The 16616-nt window shown below is 37.3% G+C and overlaps 1 protein-coding gene and 1 pseudogene across 1 annotated transcript; both read right to left on the reverse strand.

Moving 5' to 3' along the window:
* Positions 1-1312: 1312 nt before the first annotated feature.
* LOC109505984 (zinc finger CCCH domain-containing protein 20-like) lies at positions 1313-2193 on the reverse strand (annotated as a pseudogene).
* A 168-nt stretch (positions 2194-2361) lies between these two features.
* Positions 2362-14646, reverse strand: LOC105046430 (protein EARLY FLOWERING 5). The gene is made up of 9 exons (XM_010925012.4): positions 14347-14646; positions 12286-12379; positions 9777-9862; positions 5704-5753; positions 5542-5611; positions 5385-5466; positions 4878-5293; positions 3767-4300; positions 2362-2961 (listed from the first exon to the last, which is right to left on the reverse strand). The coding sequence occupies exons 1-9, from the start codon at positions 14425-14427 to the stop codon at positions 2740-2742; spliced, it is 1635 nt and encodes a 544-aa protein (XP_010923314.1). The 5' UTR covers positions 14428-14646; the 3' UTR covers positions 2362-2739.
* Positions 14647-16616: the final 1970 nt, after the last annotated feature.

Below are 16616 nucleotides of genomic sequence, written 5' to 3' on the forward strand. Positions count from 1 at the left end.
TTCCAAGCAAATTTTGAGCAGACGTAGCTATGTCAAGCAATTTCAGGATGAAAAGTAGTTGAGAATACCTACTCTGTACGATGCCCAATGCAATGCTCTGCCATTAGAAACGGCGGGCCTTGGTCGTCGCCAGATCTATCAAAGTACCAGATCTGTTGTGCAAAATCTCATGCACTTGAGGAAAGTTTGTTTCCGTGCATATGTTTCTAAATGAAATTTCTTTTTCTTTTTTGCTGCTGCTGTGAAAACAGAGCTATATAGAGCTGCTAGCTGATTCACAAAGAAAGCTCAGATGTAAAAGATGAATTGCTACATTTTGTTGCTCCCTCTAGATGTCTCCTATCACACTCCGCACGTTTCTGCTACCTGTTGACGTCTCACCAAGAAATTTTGAACATGAATGCAGCTTTTAACCGTGTGACCTACATGGGAAAGTGGAGGCAACATGGATTATCTCGTAGCTGAACTACGTGACGTCCGTACATTAAATAGCATGGATGCCTCAGAAGCCAAAATATCAGACAGTTAATCCTAACCGGTTAAGCTAAATATGACAATTTACCAATAAATGATGCCAGATTGGCTCAACCCTCACCATGCTGGATCCGGTAGTCAATCATGAGAGCGTAACATCAGGTGAGACTCAAAGCGTGCCCTTGGATCACTTATGAGCGCTTTACAATTTCTTGATTTCAAGCGTTCCGCCGGTCACATATACAAGTGGGGGAAGAACTTCCAAATTGGGAGGACATCATGATGACTTTGTCCATAGCCTCCAGGTACAGAAGCACTCAATGCATTTTAATCCAAAGAACTGACCTTTGTATGATCGTAACGGCTGACCTCTGTGACCCAGTATACTTTGTCGAGAGCTGTGGCAGGAAAGTCTAGGATTACATTCGGTGCATTGTGAATTAATTTTAAAAAATAATATAAATTATTTTTAAAATAATATATTATTATTAAATTATTAATAATATTAATTACTATATTTGATATATTATGATAAAATTATTTAGAATTTTAATTGACATTTTTGATATGACAATAAAATTATTGATAATGTAAAATTAAAATTTCAAAATACTCCAATAAAATTTTATGAAATTTTGAATTACTGAGAAAGAATTTGATTTTATTTTTTAAATTTAAATTAAAATTTTTAAAATACGCCTGGCAAAAGGAAAAAATCTTGAGACCAACCCTATTGCCCTGGCCTTCGACGTCGAGGCCCACCGTCCCGTGGGCGCTAGATTGGCGGCGTTTCCATACCTGACAGTAGTTGTCCACAGAACGAGTACTCATCTAACCATTACTTTACAAACTTTGAAATCCATCCCAAATCCGACAATTCCATGGCAGCACTGCTAACTTCGCCGGCATTCGAACACTCCTCCACTGACTCTTCTTTTTGCAAACTCTCAAACAACTTACCTCTCATTCTTTTTCCGAACTCTCCTGCCATTTCTTTCCCCCAACTATGCCCTCTATCGTTCACTATTGTTGGTGTCGCTGATAAGCTAACAAAATCCATCCTGAACGCCCCAACACCCCACGACGAACCAAACCTATCATCATTTCCCATCCAAGCCCCTAAAGAACACGACACTGACTTCACCTTGCTCAACTGCAGCTTTCTCATCCCCACAAGGATTTCATTCACCACTTCCACCAGCGACAATAGTGGCGACTCTGACGTCAATGACATCAAGGTCGATATCAGAGTCAACCTTGGCAAAATGACCAGATTCTTAGACCGTCGATGGACTCCGAGGCGGCAATCAGAGACTCTGGACGAGAAAGCAAAGCTAAGCAAGGATATGCGCAAAGAAGCAGATGCGACAGCGGCAGACAGTGCCGTCTTATAAGGCTGGGTCCGATAGCGCACCGTATGGAGCCAGCTCTCCAAAACCCCATACGCAAGGTCGCAGGTGTCACCGCTTTTGTAGTAGTCGATCTTTTGAAACTCAAGACGATGGCTGGGTTGTCAAAGAAGAGGGCTAACAATGACAGAGACGAAGGAAGATACGAGAGCACGAGAGATTTCGGAAGAAAAAAAAAAGGTGAGAGCCTTTAAAGATGAATTTTGTATAATTTTTTTTTAAAAATAATTTTGTTCAAAAATTTTTTTTGCTACTTGTTTTGGTTAATCTTAAAAAAGTCCTCAAAATCCATGCACCTGATATGAAACATTTTTAACAAAGGAAAACGCAGGAGGCAACTGTCTCGTTCACTGCTTCAAATCAGGCGGTGTGGAAAACTGGATTTTCATCATTGTTGTGGCAGATTATAAAAACTGAATTAGGGGCTTCATCAAGTTGCAACTAGCTTTTGATTGATTAACCCGTTCTGCTCATGCCCTTCAAAAACAAATAAAATAGTCACTGAATCCAATGATAATTGTAAAACAACGGTTCATTGTGTCACAACATTTAACATACGTAGAACAATCTCGTTACAGCATGAATTATCCCACATCAAACATTTGTGCATGAAACAAGAAGATTTTGCCTCATATTTGAGCCGTCCACTCGAGTCCAAAGAGAAAGAACATCCCTGCTGAACATGCCAGAGGCTGGTTGAGTGGTGATTCTAGAGAAGGGCCATAAAAAGGGCCATGAAAAATAATCAAATAGAATTTTCACCAAGCACAGAGTGCCAATCATCAACGAGGGCCTCAATTTTTTGCTAATCAAACTGGAGTTTGTTAGCCTTCGTATTGCCATCTCATCGCTAAGCCTAACCATCCAGGGCACCCAGGGCTTTCATGTCCTCCAAGAAGGCCATATATGAGTCATCAATGCTCTGTGCCTTTGGTGCTGATGAGGCAGCCGCTGTCTCAGACTTTCCAAAGGCTGCAGGGACCAAAGGCCTGGGAGCTGTGGCTGCTGTCGGGAGCTGTGGCTTTGGTTTTGGTTTTGTAAGAGCAGTTTCTCTTCTCACACGCACCGATGCAGGAACCTGTTCCAGAGACCCCAAAGAAACATTGGTCATACAGCATGAGAAAGGATCGATATGATCACTAAAGGTGAACAGAACTAAAACTGATAAAGCACAGGTAAACTCGAGAGAGAGAGAGAGAGAGAAGGTATGTTAATATTGCTAAGATTCTGGCTCTAGCACGTCATGGTATTCAAGCTCTTGATAAAGCAGTTGAAAACATATTTCCCTCAGGAAATACATCAAACAAAAACTAATTGGAATACAGAGGAAAACTCGAACTTAGAATTGAAAGATTTATTGAAAGAATGCCAAATGCTCCAATAATCCAAATAATGAAAGGGAAATCAAAGACACCAATAACTATGGTACTGTCTCTACAACACCTAAGCAAATGCACTTTAAAGGATGACGATTTTACTCTGATTTGGAAATCCTAAAATCATTGGGTCTGTAATACCTCTTCAAAAAACATGACACAGCATTTCTACGAACATGACAAAGAAGTGCTTTTCTCCTCAAGTACAGAAGTTATCCTAGGGAAACATGACTTGTATCACCATAGTATATCTCCAAGGAGACTCGACTAACATCACCATAGGATATTTCTAAGTCATCTTGATGTCAGGACTGGAACAAACCAACTCATGGAATCCAGATCCCACAACGTGGCTTCAGTTTATGCCAAGTAGGGGTGATTTTGATTGAGTATAATAAAAATAACACCATAGAATTCAACAGACTATGAAAAAAATGCAAGAATTCCAATAAAAGAAATGTTACATGTACTGCAAGGCAAACAATTAACAGAATGGTTAAAACATACCATAGCTGTTAGTTCTGGGGTGTGCTGCGCTAGTGGTCTCTTAACAACAGTAGATGCAGCTGATTTGACATATGACGGTTTCTGAGGTGGAGCGGGCTTCAAGGCAGCAAGGTCGTCATCTTGAGTGGGAGGAAGACCTGGAGGAACTGGAGGCCTCAGAACTCCTGGTGGTCCAGGGGGCGCAGCAAAAGGTGGCCTAGGAATTTGTGGTGGAATCATGCCCGGAGGAGGAGGTCTGTTAGGAACTCCAGGGACCATCAATGGAGGCCTCATATCTGGTGGAGGTGGGGGGAAGCGTGCAACACCTGGAGGCATCACATCAGGTTGCAAAGGGTGGATCAAGGGAAGTCTGTGAGGCATTGGGGGTGGTTGCCTTGGAGGTGGTGGCAGCAATGGTGCCATCTTATTAGAGTTGTCATTTGAGACTGAAGTGCTATTTGCACTAGATTCCGATGATGGGGCATCAGACTGGCTAGTTGCAGATTTTGTTGGTAGTCCAGGGGGTGGTGGAGGCGGAGGGAGCACAGCTGTCACCTGCAAAAGAGATACTCTTCAGATGTTCCATAGTTTAACAAGCATTCCATTTATTATTCTGGTAACATTTGGGAAATAGGATTCCATGATTTGAAAATCCTGCTCGATGAGATATAAAACTCTAGATTTTTCAAAGGGCTTTCTTAATAACTGGCATTAGATTCGTATCAGAGCAAATCAAAAACAACCAACAGAAAATGACCCCAAAACATAGGATCTTGCAAAATTTCAAAAAAAAAAAAAGTAAATCAATTTTTCTAAAAAAAGTGAAAGACAGACAACAGAGTCATAGCTCATTTAAATGATCAGAGACATGACGAAAAGAATATAACAAAAATATTTTTAAAAACATTTTACAATCAGAGCAAGAGATACACTTGTGATGGGAGGCATATGGGCAAAGAAATCTGAAACACTGCTAGAAGAAACATTTTTTACATAGTATAAGATACAAGAAAGCTCGATGGTATGAAGTACAACAAAGCATAAGTGACAAACCAAGAAACAATGAATAGAGTGATAAAATACAATTCTGAACAACCACAACCATAGCAACCAATTGATATTAAAGAGATACCTGATCAGATTCTTTGAGACTAAGGCGCTCCGTAGCTGCATTTTTGCTATTATCAAATTCTCTTCCGTTGGTACCTGGTGGAGGAAGATGGAAAGGCTGCTGGAGTGGTGGGGGTGGGGGAGGAGGCAGCAATGTATGAGCTGCAACTGGTTCTTTGGGTGGCGGTCCTGGAGGTGGTGGGGGAGGAGGTAATGATGCTTTTGAATCAGCCATTGGCTTGGGTGGGGCTGGTGGTGGGGGTGGTAAAGGTATAGATGCAGGTACAGCAGAATCATCAACAGAAGTCATTTCACCGGAGCCTGGCAAGGGGGGTGGTGGGGGTGGAGGGGGAGGAGGTACAGATAATGTTGCTTCTTCTGACTCTGACTTTGATGTTGATGCTGCAGCACTTGAAGTAGGCAATGGTATCCTGGGTCCTGCAGCATAGTAGTCAGAAAAAAGAAATTAGAAGGGAGAAATTGTGTGATCAATGAAATATAAATCAGGAAAGAGGATGAGAATAACAACCTATAGAAGACTTGTACATGGGGGGTTTTCCAGGAGGTGGTGCCCCCGTTGGGTTTAATGTAGGATGATAGTAAACAGAGTCCTGCATCAATAAGCTGATTTAGATGCATCCAGGTATAAATTTTAGCAGTAATATAAGTCATATTCAGATGCATACCTCAGGCTTTGGATGTTTAGATCTTTCCTCTTCTTCAGCAGTTGTTCGTCTTCTAGGGGGGCCCAAATGGCTGGTAACAAAGTAAAACATGCAAAAGAAACATTATTAACAGACTGCCATATTATATGAAAAAGTAGATCAAATTCATGAAATAAACCTCACCTGAACATTACTGGCGCCTCTCCTTTTTCATGCATTTTATCTTCGTACTCCTGTTCAAAGATAAGGTAGGAAGAGGATATGAACAAATTCAGCAATGTTGAGAATCACTGACAGATGTTTACACAAATTTATGAGAGCTGTGACGACACAGAGTAATAAAAATAACAAAGTTGGTTTCAACTTGACTCATGTCCTGTTTATTACAATATCTAGTCATGTTATCCGTCTTACTAAGTCAGGTTTAACATTATCATCTACTTTTTTACTTAGTCTAGCTTCTAGTTTTCAATACCTTTAAACCAGATCTGATTCCCATCTGACTGAAATATTAATGTTAATGAAAGTTCTTTCTCTCGTGTCTCCGACACAATCATCTTTTGGTCTATATCTTTATTTGACCGAAAACCATGTGATTCTTATAGAAGATATCCACCTTTTGTTTCGGAAATGCACCCACCATAGGCACCGACACATGTAGTCACCAACATGGTAACCTAATCTTACAGAGACATAACCATAAAAAATGAATACAGAAACAAGCATGCTTGGGAGTGCAGAACAAACATCCAACATAAGAAATAACAAAATTCATCCTTTGAATTAAGATATATAAACATTGTTAGACATTTATTTGTATCAAAGGCTACACCAATTGCCAGTATGCTGTTTCAAAATTTTCTAAGGAGTGCCATATCTACATTACGGAAAGAAACAGGTTAGTTTCTTCTGTTCTGAACCAAAAATTAAAATAATTACCCTTAACAAAGGATTAAAGTATGGCATGCCACACTCATGTCGATCACAGGTAGGCATTAAGACCTTGTAGAACATATCCAGAAATTTAGATTACCATTTGACAATCCCCATCTCCAAAGTTTGGTAGGCTATGCAAGCTCCAATTTTCCACCCTAGAAGTATTAAAGCTCCAGAATCCATTATAAGGAGAAAGCATTGTTAGAAGAAAATCAGACTAGATTTGATGTATGAATATGGAAAAGACAATGAACACAATGAGATAGAGTAGAGCTAAGCCAAGGCCAGGATTGATCAGGGAAGTGTTATGTACGCAAGCAATTTGATTTGTTTCTACCAATCTAACAGCTATAAACAACAACAGATAGGATTAAAGCCGTTCAAGAAAAGGTAGTATAAGCAGGTGCAGCAACATAAAATTCAGATACAAAGAAAGTGATCTATCGAATATCATTTGGAAGGATTGTAGTAAGTGTTCTAGGTAGGCATGAAGCATAATATTGATATGGAGACCAAGACCAAGAGTGATGTGCAGTGAGGAAACACAGTGTTAGGATCCATGCAGGCGTGTGTTTAGTCCCACATCGGCTATGCAATGGATAGATCTTGGATACTTACATAGGGCCAAGGAACCTAAATAACACATACTAGCTAAGCATTTTGGATAAGGTCCTGCATTGTTGCATGCAAGCCTAACAAAAGTCCCCCCAAAGTTGGCTAGGATTCAAGATTTTCATGGAAACAATCTGGAACGCTAGCATTTTGTTTCACATCGAGATATAATTAGAGATAAAAGATGTGGTAGAGAAGCTTTTCAACATGTGGTTTAGTGTAAAAAGTAATAAAGTAGTTTGTGCAATAAAGGTAGATCATAGAAGCTACCATGTATAAAATTTCTCCAGGCTTTCAAGATTAGTGCTGGTTTACATTCCCTTGAGACATGTACTTCATAATGTCTTAATCCTGCCTAAGTGGGCTTTTCCCTCTTGAGTCAATTGAACATATAAATCCCTTCTATTCCCTATGGGATCCTGTTCCAGCTGTTTAAGTCTCAATAATCATTTTTCTGGAGTCGCCAATCATCCTCTGCTGATCAGGTTCACCTGATTGAAATTTCATTTCCCCTTTTTGAGGCCCCAGGAAGCACTCTGTTCCAGCAAGCAAGCAAAGGATACAGCACCAAAATCAAAGAAGCAAAGAGAAGGCCTCTTCCCTATAAGGAAAGCTATTGAAGCTGGCTAGACTATCAAATAGCAAACAGGGAACACCCTTTAAAAAGAAACAAGCTATGTAAGCTGGCCAGACCATCAGATGGCCAAGGAACAACCTTTAAAAAGAAAAACATCAGCACACAACCTTATATGTAGGGCACGACCCTTATTATAGGAAAACAATAGTTACAAGTTGCTATGGTAGCTGGATTAAGCTTTAACCTGTGAGAGATAGAATGACTTTTTCAGTGTTAGTGAAAAAAAGGTATCATAAAAATAGCTTTTCGCAGTTCAGGAAGTGGAGACGGATTAATTATATTATCAATAGACCTTGCAGCTAAGCAAGGTGATAGTTTTAAAATATATGAGAGTAAGATCTGCAGCACCAGAACTGGCATTCATGCTTGTAGGGTGGCAGTACGATATGGTAACATACTATGCTGTTCTGGTACAATACCATGCTGTGCCGTTCCGATATTTACCACCAAAGGAAGACCAAAGAAGGAGAAGGAGAGAGAGGATTTTCTTTTTTTTTTTTTTTCGGGGGTCATCCTCTCCTCCACTCATCCGCAGGCTGTGCTAGGCAGAGCCCCTATTTCAAACGAAACTAACTGTCGTGAGAGAAAGTCGAGTACCAAATTTGACAGAAAAACATTCATTGGCATCACAAACAAACATGATTTCAGAAATTTGTGCAAAGGAGAAAATAAAATTTGATCCACAAGACTTTCCTATTCATCTTGTTGCATTTTAACATCTCTGATCAATATGATTGATGATAAAATCCAATTTCAAGTAATCTCCTCTTAGAAACCTAATTCAGCATCAAGAAGTTAGGTATTTACCAATTAATAAGATTCTCCAGTATTTGAGTCCTACCAATAAGAATTTTCAGTAAAAAAAGAACCAAAACTCTACTCACTCCCATCAGTATGGAAAACCCCTCTGACAGCCTTTAAATACAATACAAAATAATAACTTCAAAGTGGTCCCAAAAAGCCTAAATTTCTCGAATAGGCATCCTCGTACCACTAATGTTCCTGTTTAGGAAGATTAAAAAAAAAATCAAAAAGAAAAGTGAATCCTTACCTGTACCGAACTTATAGGAAGTACTTCAATTACAATCTCCCACTCCTCCCTTTGTTTCTCTGTTCTCCCATCCAAATGTCATAGATACAAGAAAATATATACAAAGTCATTCAGTTTCTGTGTATAAGGTCCCCACTAATGCCTTTTCCTTTTCCACAAAAGTTGTGAACAAAATAGAAGACCCCATGCGAGGCCAATAATATTATAGGAAAAGCCAGAAAGGCCTGGAGTGCATCAATCAGGTTTTACAAAACAAAATTGAACTTCTCTTTGAAACTTACCCGCACAGATCTGGAAGGTCATTTTTCCTGCAATCTTTGATAGTTATTACTAACAGAGGAAAGTTCGGTAACCTTTGTTCTTAAACAACCTTGCTTTTCATCAGAACAAGACCCCATGACAATTACTCTAAAGAGAAGATAAGAGATTTGTATCATTCAAAAGTCAGTTGTTCATTCAATACACAACAAGACACTAGTTACGAATATCTATATGTGCATTAAAATACCCTATGGTGAGCATGCATAATCACCATAAACCGCCACACCAGCAGTATCAGAATATCTATGCAACTAAACATTAAGTATAAAACTGAGTAACCTGTTTAAAATTATACATATCATTTAGAATGTAAATATTGCTTATCCATCATACAATTGACTTCAAGGGCATGCACAATGCAAGTCAAAGTGTGGTGAGTTGTACGACAAGCAAATTCATTTCAAACTAGCCATTCTATGTCTAGGTTCTTAAAGATGGGCTTCATATATTTAAACCAGAACAGGTCTAAACCTTTTTAGACATGGGACTAGAACTATTTGAATCGGGAAACAACAATGAATAATGAAAAATGAGAATTGGCACTAGTCAGCTCTACAAAACACATTTCCAAAAAATATCAAAATCTTAAGGGGCCTTCAAAGATTTCTACCTCCAAAATTATAGCAATAAATACTCAAAAATATATGATGTAAGAAGTAGGGAATGAATAAAAGGACAAGAATAACATAAAAGAACTACCTTCCTTTTCTTCAAAACTAGGTTGAGCGTGTCTTCAAGCTGTCTCTTCTTATGTTTTCTCGCCTTGTCTAGAGCACCATCCGCTTCTGCATCAATCAATGGTAAGTATAGGTATTTCCATCCTTTGGGATGCCCAAGCTATCTATCAATTGAACCATTATGCATGGAAAGAAAAAGGAAGAAGAATATCATTATGATGAAGAGAAGACGACAATGATAACAATGATGATGATGATCAATGCTACCATCAATTATATGAGAAATTCTATATAATATAACCCTCACAGGAGGGGATGCCAAAAAAAATAAATCATGCTTAGATTTATCACATTTTGTGCATTAAACATAGGGCAGAAATGTAATATCAAAAAGGCAAATTTTCTTGAATTATCATAGAGGTAAAGGATATGACTAGTTCCAAGATCTGTTATGAAATTTCTAGCTGTTAAAGGTAAACCATACAACACAAAAGAAAAAAAAACCTGAATCCTAAATGGAACATGAAATTGATAACAAATAACTCCACTAAACTTTGATGGAGCCTTCGTTCATTACGTCAGGGGTATAGAGTGCCCAAACATGCTAATGGAATTATCAAAACAGGAGGGGCTCCCTTCTCTTCTTCCTTCTCCTTTTCTTTTCCCTTCTTCACCTCGACCTCTACCCCAGGTCCTCAACAACCAATACTCCTCTTCTCCTCACTCTATCCACCTCCAATTTCACCTCCTCCTCCCTCCATATGCCCTCTAGCACTCTCTATCTAGACTATACTTGCCTCTCCAGATTATTCAAATCATCCATACATCACAATACAAGATTATCTCACTTTCTTTCTTCCAATCTTGCCTGTAATGTATAAATAGTAATAGGGTGGCTTATTTACTCTCCAACACTTTTGTTAATTATCCTCTCCACATGACACTATCAATCAATCTTACATTCTGCTCCTTTTCATTTATTCTTGTAACTTTACTATGACATTCCCCCCCCCCCTTCTCCATCATTTGTTAATAGAATCATCATTCTTCCATGTTAACAATCCAACATTTCAAGTGGCCATATTTTCTATCCTTCTCTAGATGCCAGCATAAATTGGTGAAGACACAAGATAATGAATAAACCTACTCTAAAATTTGGGGCACAAGTAAGAATATGAACACCGTTTACAGCATATTTAAAGAACTTAATAAAATATATGATAAAATAAACATACTAAAAGTAAAGATAGATATTAGTTTACATATTATTTCTCATTTACAATTAATAGTAGAATGTATGTAAGTGACTTGCATAAGGACAGACACTTAAATTGACTGCAGGTTTCAAGCCTCCTTGAAGCAGTGAACCTACTGGAGCAAAGCATAGCAATGCAAAATACACAAAGCCTCATTTGAATATGTCCATGAATTTTCCAGAGTGTATGATTGTAAAAGTAGGCACCAATATTAGCATAAGTAGCATGGTTTGTTGTGCAGCCTGATATGGGGCATACCATACCATACCGGTCCACCATACTAGCCCCTACCGACACTATAATAGGATTTTACTGGTATGGGGTCCGGTGCCGAGACGGCGAACTTAAGAAGTATAAATATGAATATATTGTAGAAACCATCTCAGCATCAGCACTTTGACCCTTGCTCCATTAGGTGATGCAACCTTTGGCTTGTTGTAGCATTAACCAGGAGCCCAAGCAATATGTTGCATGAAGAGTCCACCAACTAGTTACTCATTTTAACCACAACTAATCCATGAATTGTTCTAGTTAAATCCTTATTTTTCATCCTATTCTATTTAAACATCTTGCAATGAAATGGAAGAAAGAGACATTTTATTCAGCAATCCAAAATATTGATTTTTCTTTCTTTACTAATCTTAGCTCATGAACCTTACTTTTACCTTTCAAGCTCTCTCAAAAGTCATGTAAATTAAACATTCAGCAATCAGAAACCTAGGGAATATGATTTTGGCAGAAGAAAAGATTAAGATTCCGGAAAAGGAAAGAAATTATTTGTCCAAACGAGGCCATTGTCATCAACCTATGAATGCATATCATATCCACAAGTTAATGAGCTCTCGACTGTCCCCACTCTGAGAAAAATAATGCAGGCAAATTTTTATGTTCATAAGCTTGTTACACAGACAGATAAGATCAATTGCCTTGCAGACATCAAGGGTGCCTGATATCAGAAGAACAACCAATTCAGAAATAAGCCAGCATCATAAAACACAGGTTTACCAGTTCTTTGATGACGAAACAGGAATCTATATTACCACCAAATAAATCATTACGACAAGAAAGAATAATCTTTAAGAATTAATTTCAGAGTTGGCACATGCACGTAGTTCACTTCTGAGTTCTGACTAATTGAATTTATGAGAGATGATAAGATGAATTTCTACAAATAAAATCAAATAAGTCAAAAGGTATTCAAAACTACAAAGTTAAGAATCCTATTAACCATTTGAAAGAATCTGCTACGAAGAATACAAGGTCAAAATCACTTACTCATCATTTCTAACTTGTTAATCTGCTCCCTGATGGCATCAGGGTCTTTCTTCAATATCCCAACCTCTCGCACCTTCTTCCTTTCCTTTTTGTTCTGAAACAGGAATTACATTTTTTTTAAAAAAATAAAAGAAGCATAGCCTGTTAAACTAGCCACCATGATTCAGTCATAAAGACATGGTATTTAACATATGGCTTTAGCCATTAAAATGAACACAGAAAAAATTGAATTAGGGACCAAAATATTCAAATGTTTCAATCAGAACAGTTAACAACAATATCGTACGATAAGATTACAAGGTATGAAATATTGAACAACTATTTGCACAATTAGATAAAAGGTAGGCATATTTTGCAACTTACTCTATACTTCTGATTAATTAATAAATCATGATTATTATTATATTCTCTACATCAATTAAAAAAATATATTAGCCATAATAAAGGATGATATACCCAAGAAAACTAAAATATTTGGTAAACTAAAAGTCTTTAGAAAGTTTTGCACAAAAAGTGTTTAGTTTAATTCATATATGTTTTTTTTTTATAAATATAAAAAATGAGTCTGGTAACTATTGATCTGAAGCATTTTTTTGCTAGTAAGAGATAAATGAAGTTTGTCATGCAGTTCTTCACCTCATATGCATTTACGTGTATATTATTGAAAAAAAGTCTACACACACACACACATATATTATTAAAGGACCCTAAGCACAAGCGATGAAATTTCATAACTATAATCCACATATCAATGTGGAACCTTTGGAGAAAGTAATGCCATCTGTGGCATGTACCAAAGCATCAATCTTATAAAAGGACATAATACCCCTAATAGATTGTTGCAAAAGCATCGAATAAAAGTCAAGTCTTGTACAATAATATCAACAAAATCAAGAATTTGTATCCAATGAAATATCTCATTGAGAGCAGAAAAGTGCTATCTTGCAGGTATATGTGTCTGAAATATCTGAGAGACCCCACAAAAGGGTCAACAAGAGCATCAAGAATAAAGCCAAATCAGTCGCGAAGCGCATATACTGTGAATATACTTGAATAAGTTAAAATAAAATGGAGGAACTGCCCCAAATAATTAGGATTGCAGATGAAAATATCCAACAAAACCAATGCACAACATGGACACGGAAAGTGGTATCTATGGATCCTACATGGACAAATACAAAGTAATATAGCTAAAGCTAGTTCATTAAATCTGGTATAGCAGTTTTGTGCTAAATCTGTGCCTTTTAAGGCCCAAGCCCTTGGGCTAATGATAAACTTAACCATATATGAACAGTTAGTGTAGGAAATCCTGACTGCTACATCATGCCCCGTCCGCAGGAAAAAAAAAAGAGAGAGGAAATATTTCAAAAAACTGTGGAACCTTTTTCTGTACCACTACTGACAGCCTTTTTCCACTATCTTTGAGAGTACTCCACCCGAACGTGGTTTATTACAACGAAAGTAAAAACAAATTATTCCTTAAACAGCTAATAAAGCAGAAACATCGAAACCACAACTTTGTTGCCTCTTTAGAAAACCCCAGGCATATCCTACTTTCTCATTGAAAAATAGTGAATTTTTATCAAGTACTACCCTGCGTGCAATTTTAGCTGCTGTAGTTCTTCATCATATATCATAATCTTTTCCGAAAAACATGGGATGGGATTGGTTCTAATTTTTATCACGCGGCACATACTACGCATGCTTGCGATTTTATCCAATAAAAACGAAAACAAATAAAACAGTTACAGATGCATTAGTTTTTTTAAGATGAGAAAAACATCAAATTTATTATATCTTCCACAAAAATCCAGTCTCTTATAGCCATATTTTTCAAGAAGATATATTCTCGTGAGCAACAAAAACCGATCATACGAGATTTTATCAGAGAACTGGATCCATCGAAGATATGATAGGCAATGAAAGAAAGAAATCAAAAGAAGCAGCATCGCATCAAACCGATTCAGGAAAGAGAAGAAATCGTCCCATGATAACATCAGAAAATAAACCCTAGAGTAATGGAGGGAATCGGGAGGAGAAGAAATTATTTCGTTTCCATACCCTTTTGAGCTCCTTCTTTCGGAGCTCCTTTCGATAGGCGTCGGTAGGGTTCATGACCCTCCCTCCCTTTGTTGTCTTCATCTTCGCCTCCGCCGGCGACGTCGCCGCCGCTGAGATCGAACCAAGACGACAAGGCCCACCGCCTCCTCTCCGCTCTCTATCCTTCGCTCTCTCCCCTTCGCCTCACTTCCTCTCGTGCTCACCTTCTCCCTTCTCTCTCGGCGCTCCTCGTATTCGATGCTGCGCCGCGCGGCCGACACTCCGATTGGAAAACTATTTCTCGCCGGGATGTGATCGGATTGTGTTGAGGTCCCATAAGCCTTATAAATAGGCATGTAGGTGGGTCCTGACGCCAATAGGGGATCGGACCGTAAATTTGGATTCCAATCTGGAGCCAGACCATGAGCAAACCGAGCATAATAACGGTAACGTGCAACGCATGTGAACGTGGGCATTACTCGATTAGGAAAAAACTGACCCTAATCTGGACCAAGAAATTATAATGAGTCCTGAACCAGACCTGTTACATAAATGAATCAGTTAAAGGATCCAAATTTTAATCTGCTCGAACTGGCTTGATCCAACCCCAATTGAGCTACTTCCACTAGAAGGCAATGTGGCTGTAAGCTGTTGTAAGTTTGTGATGTTTATATTTTGAGGTACAGGGAGGGTGCCAGGCACAACACGATTTCATCTTGGAGGAATATAAGATCAAGATACAATATGTAGTTGAGAGTAACAAGGTGATAAGCAATAATGTTTTAAATTTTAAAAAAGAAAAGATGAATAATGAGGAAATATTTAGATTGGTGAGCCAACATCTGTGCTTGGTTAGAATTCAAACTATTCTAGTCTTCATATATATGAGAGTAGATAAAAAAAAAAAAGTATTAATATATAAAAAGATGGGGTAGAAATTTAAAATTAAGATTGAACTATTGACTTATAAAAAATATTACCAAAAAGAACCAAAAAATAAAGAAAAGTAGTAATTATGATGGTAATTAAAATAAAATGTGAGAAACAAGTGAAGGCTCTCGAACAAATAAACCACCATCATATTTTAAAGAAAAGTCCATATGATATCATAGAATTGATATAATACATAAATTAAAGTAATGAATAAATCATATATTATAATTATAAAATTCCAAATGATAATTAATTGAGCAATTAGATATAAATGCGACCCTTTTTTAATATAGCTTGGGCTTGCGTTGTGGTCAATGAATAATATACAAAATTCCATGAACTGAAAGCATATAGAGAAGGATTTCGTAAATTTTTGGCTTTCCAAGAATATAATCAAGTAAAATCTGGTTAAATCTTATGGTGCCGTGTCAATACTCTTTCTCGTGATCAGTATTAGATTTTACTAGTATTATTGATAGTGTGTGTTTTACTATTAAATGTTACTTGATGCAGCATGCATTAATAAAATGACATCTAAACAGTTAATAGTACTTTATTTCCGAAGTAAAATTCCTTAAAATATATCATATTTCTTACGACTAGATCATTAAAATATAGAAATATACGGTTGTTATAGAAGTTATAAATTGTTCTATGAAATATGAATTAGTTGGCTGGGTTAGTTATATACTCAAGAATCATTTCAAATTTTTGTCTAGTCCATGATTTGTACTTGCATTGCGTAATTGGTTTTAAACCAAGATTAATTTTCAAGGAAAGGACTCCCAAGCAGTCTCTCTCATAGTTAACAGCTTCTAACCAACAGATGTATAAATTGTATCCGTAAAACTTCGAATTTGATGAGTCTAGATGTAATTATATTTCTGGAAGATTCAGTTCTTTTTACAAACCCATGTCTCGCTTGAGTAAAATTACTGGGACAAACAAGCATGACTTGACCAAACTTGTGTGATGATTTAAAATTTTGAAGTAAGATTGGAATTGAGTTTAATCAGTTAAATTAATGCATGAACCAAGTCAAGCCAAGGTTAGGCATATCATGATTGGGTTGGGCTTACTTGCCTCCAACTTAAATCAACCTTAAGTTGCATCCAAGCATGTGGAGGCATTAGTTTGAGCAGCAATAGCACCAATTTTATCCTCTTTGTTGATATTTTTAAGAGCATCAGTACTGCAGTACATACATGTAAAAAACTATAAGAAAGTATCAAGATTTGTGCAAGAGGAATGACATATTTTCCTTTTTCTGTTTTATCTAATTTTTGAGATCCTATTTTCTGAATTTAGAGAGAATATATAGATTAAATAGATATTATATTTATCTACGAGTTCTAAAT

The sequence above is a fragment of the Elaeis guineensis genome, chromosome 6 (genome assembly GCF_000442705.2).
Source record: "Elaeis guineensis isolate ETL-2024a chromosome 6, EG11, whole genome shotgun sequence".
NCBI classification, from domain to species: domain Eukaryota; kingdom Viridiplantae; phylum Streptophyta; class Magnoliopsida; order Arecales; family Arecaceae; genus Elaeis; species Elaeis guineensis.

Excerpts from the sequence above, each read along its gene's own strand:
- LOC105046430 (XM_010925012.4), bottom strand. The coding sequence starts at position 14,427 with ATGAAGACAACAAAGGGAGGGAGGGTCATGAACCCTACCGACGCCTAT. Across the intron at positions 12,380-14,346 it reads GAAAGAAGGAGCTCAAAAGG|AACAAAAAGGAAAGGAAGAA; the intron begins GTATGGAAACGA and ends TTCCTGTTTCAG. Across the intron at positions 2,962-3,766 it reads CCCCAGAACTAACAGCTATG|GTTCCTGCATCGGTGCGTGT; the intron begins GTATGTTTTAAC and ends TCTCTGGAACAG.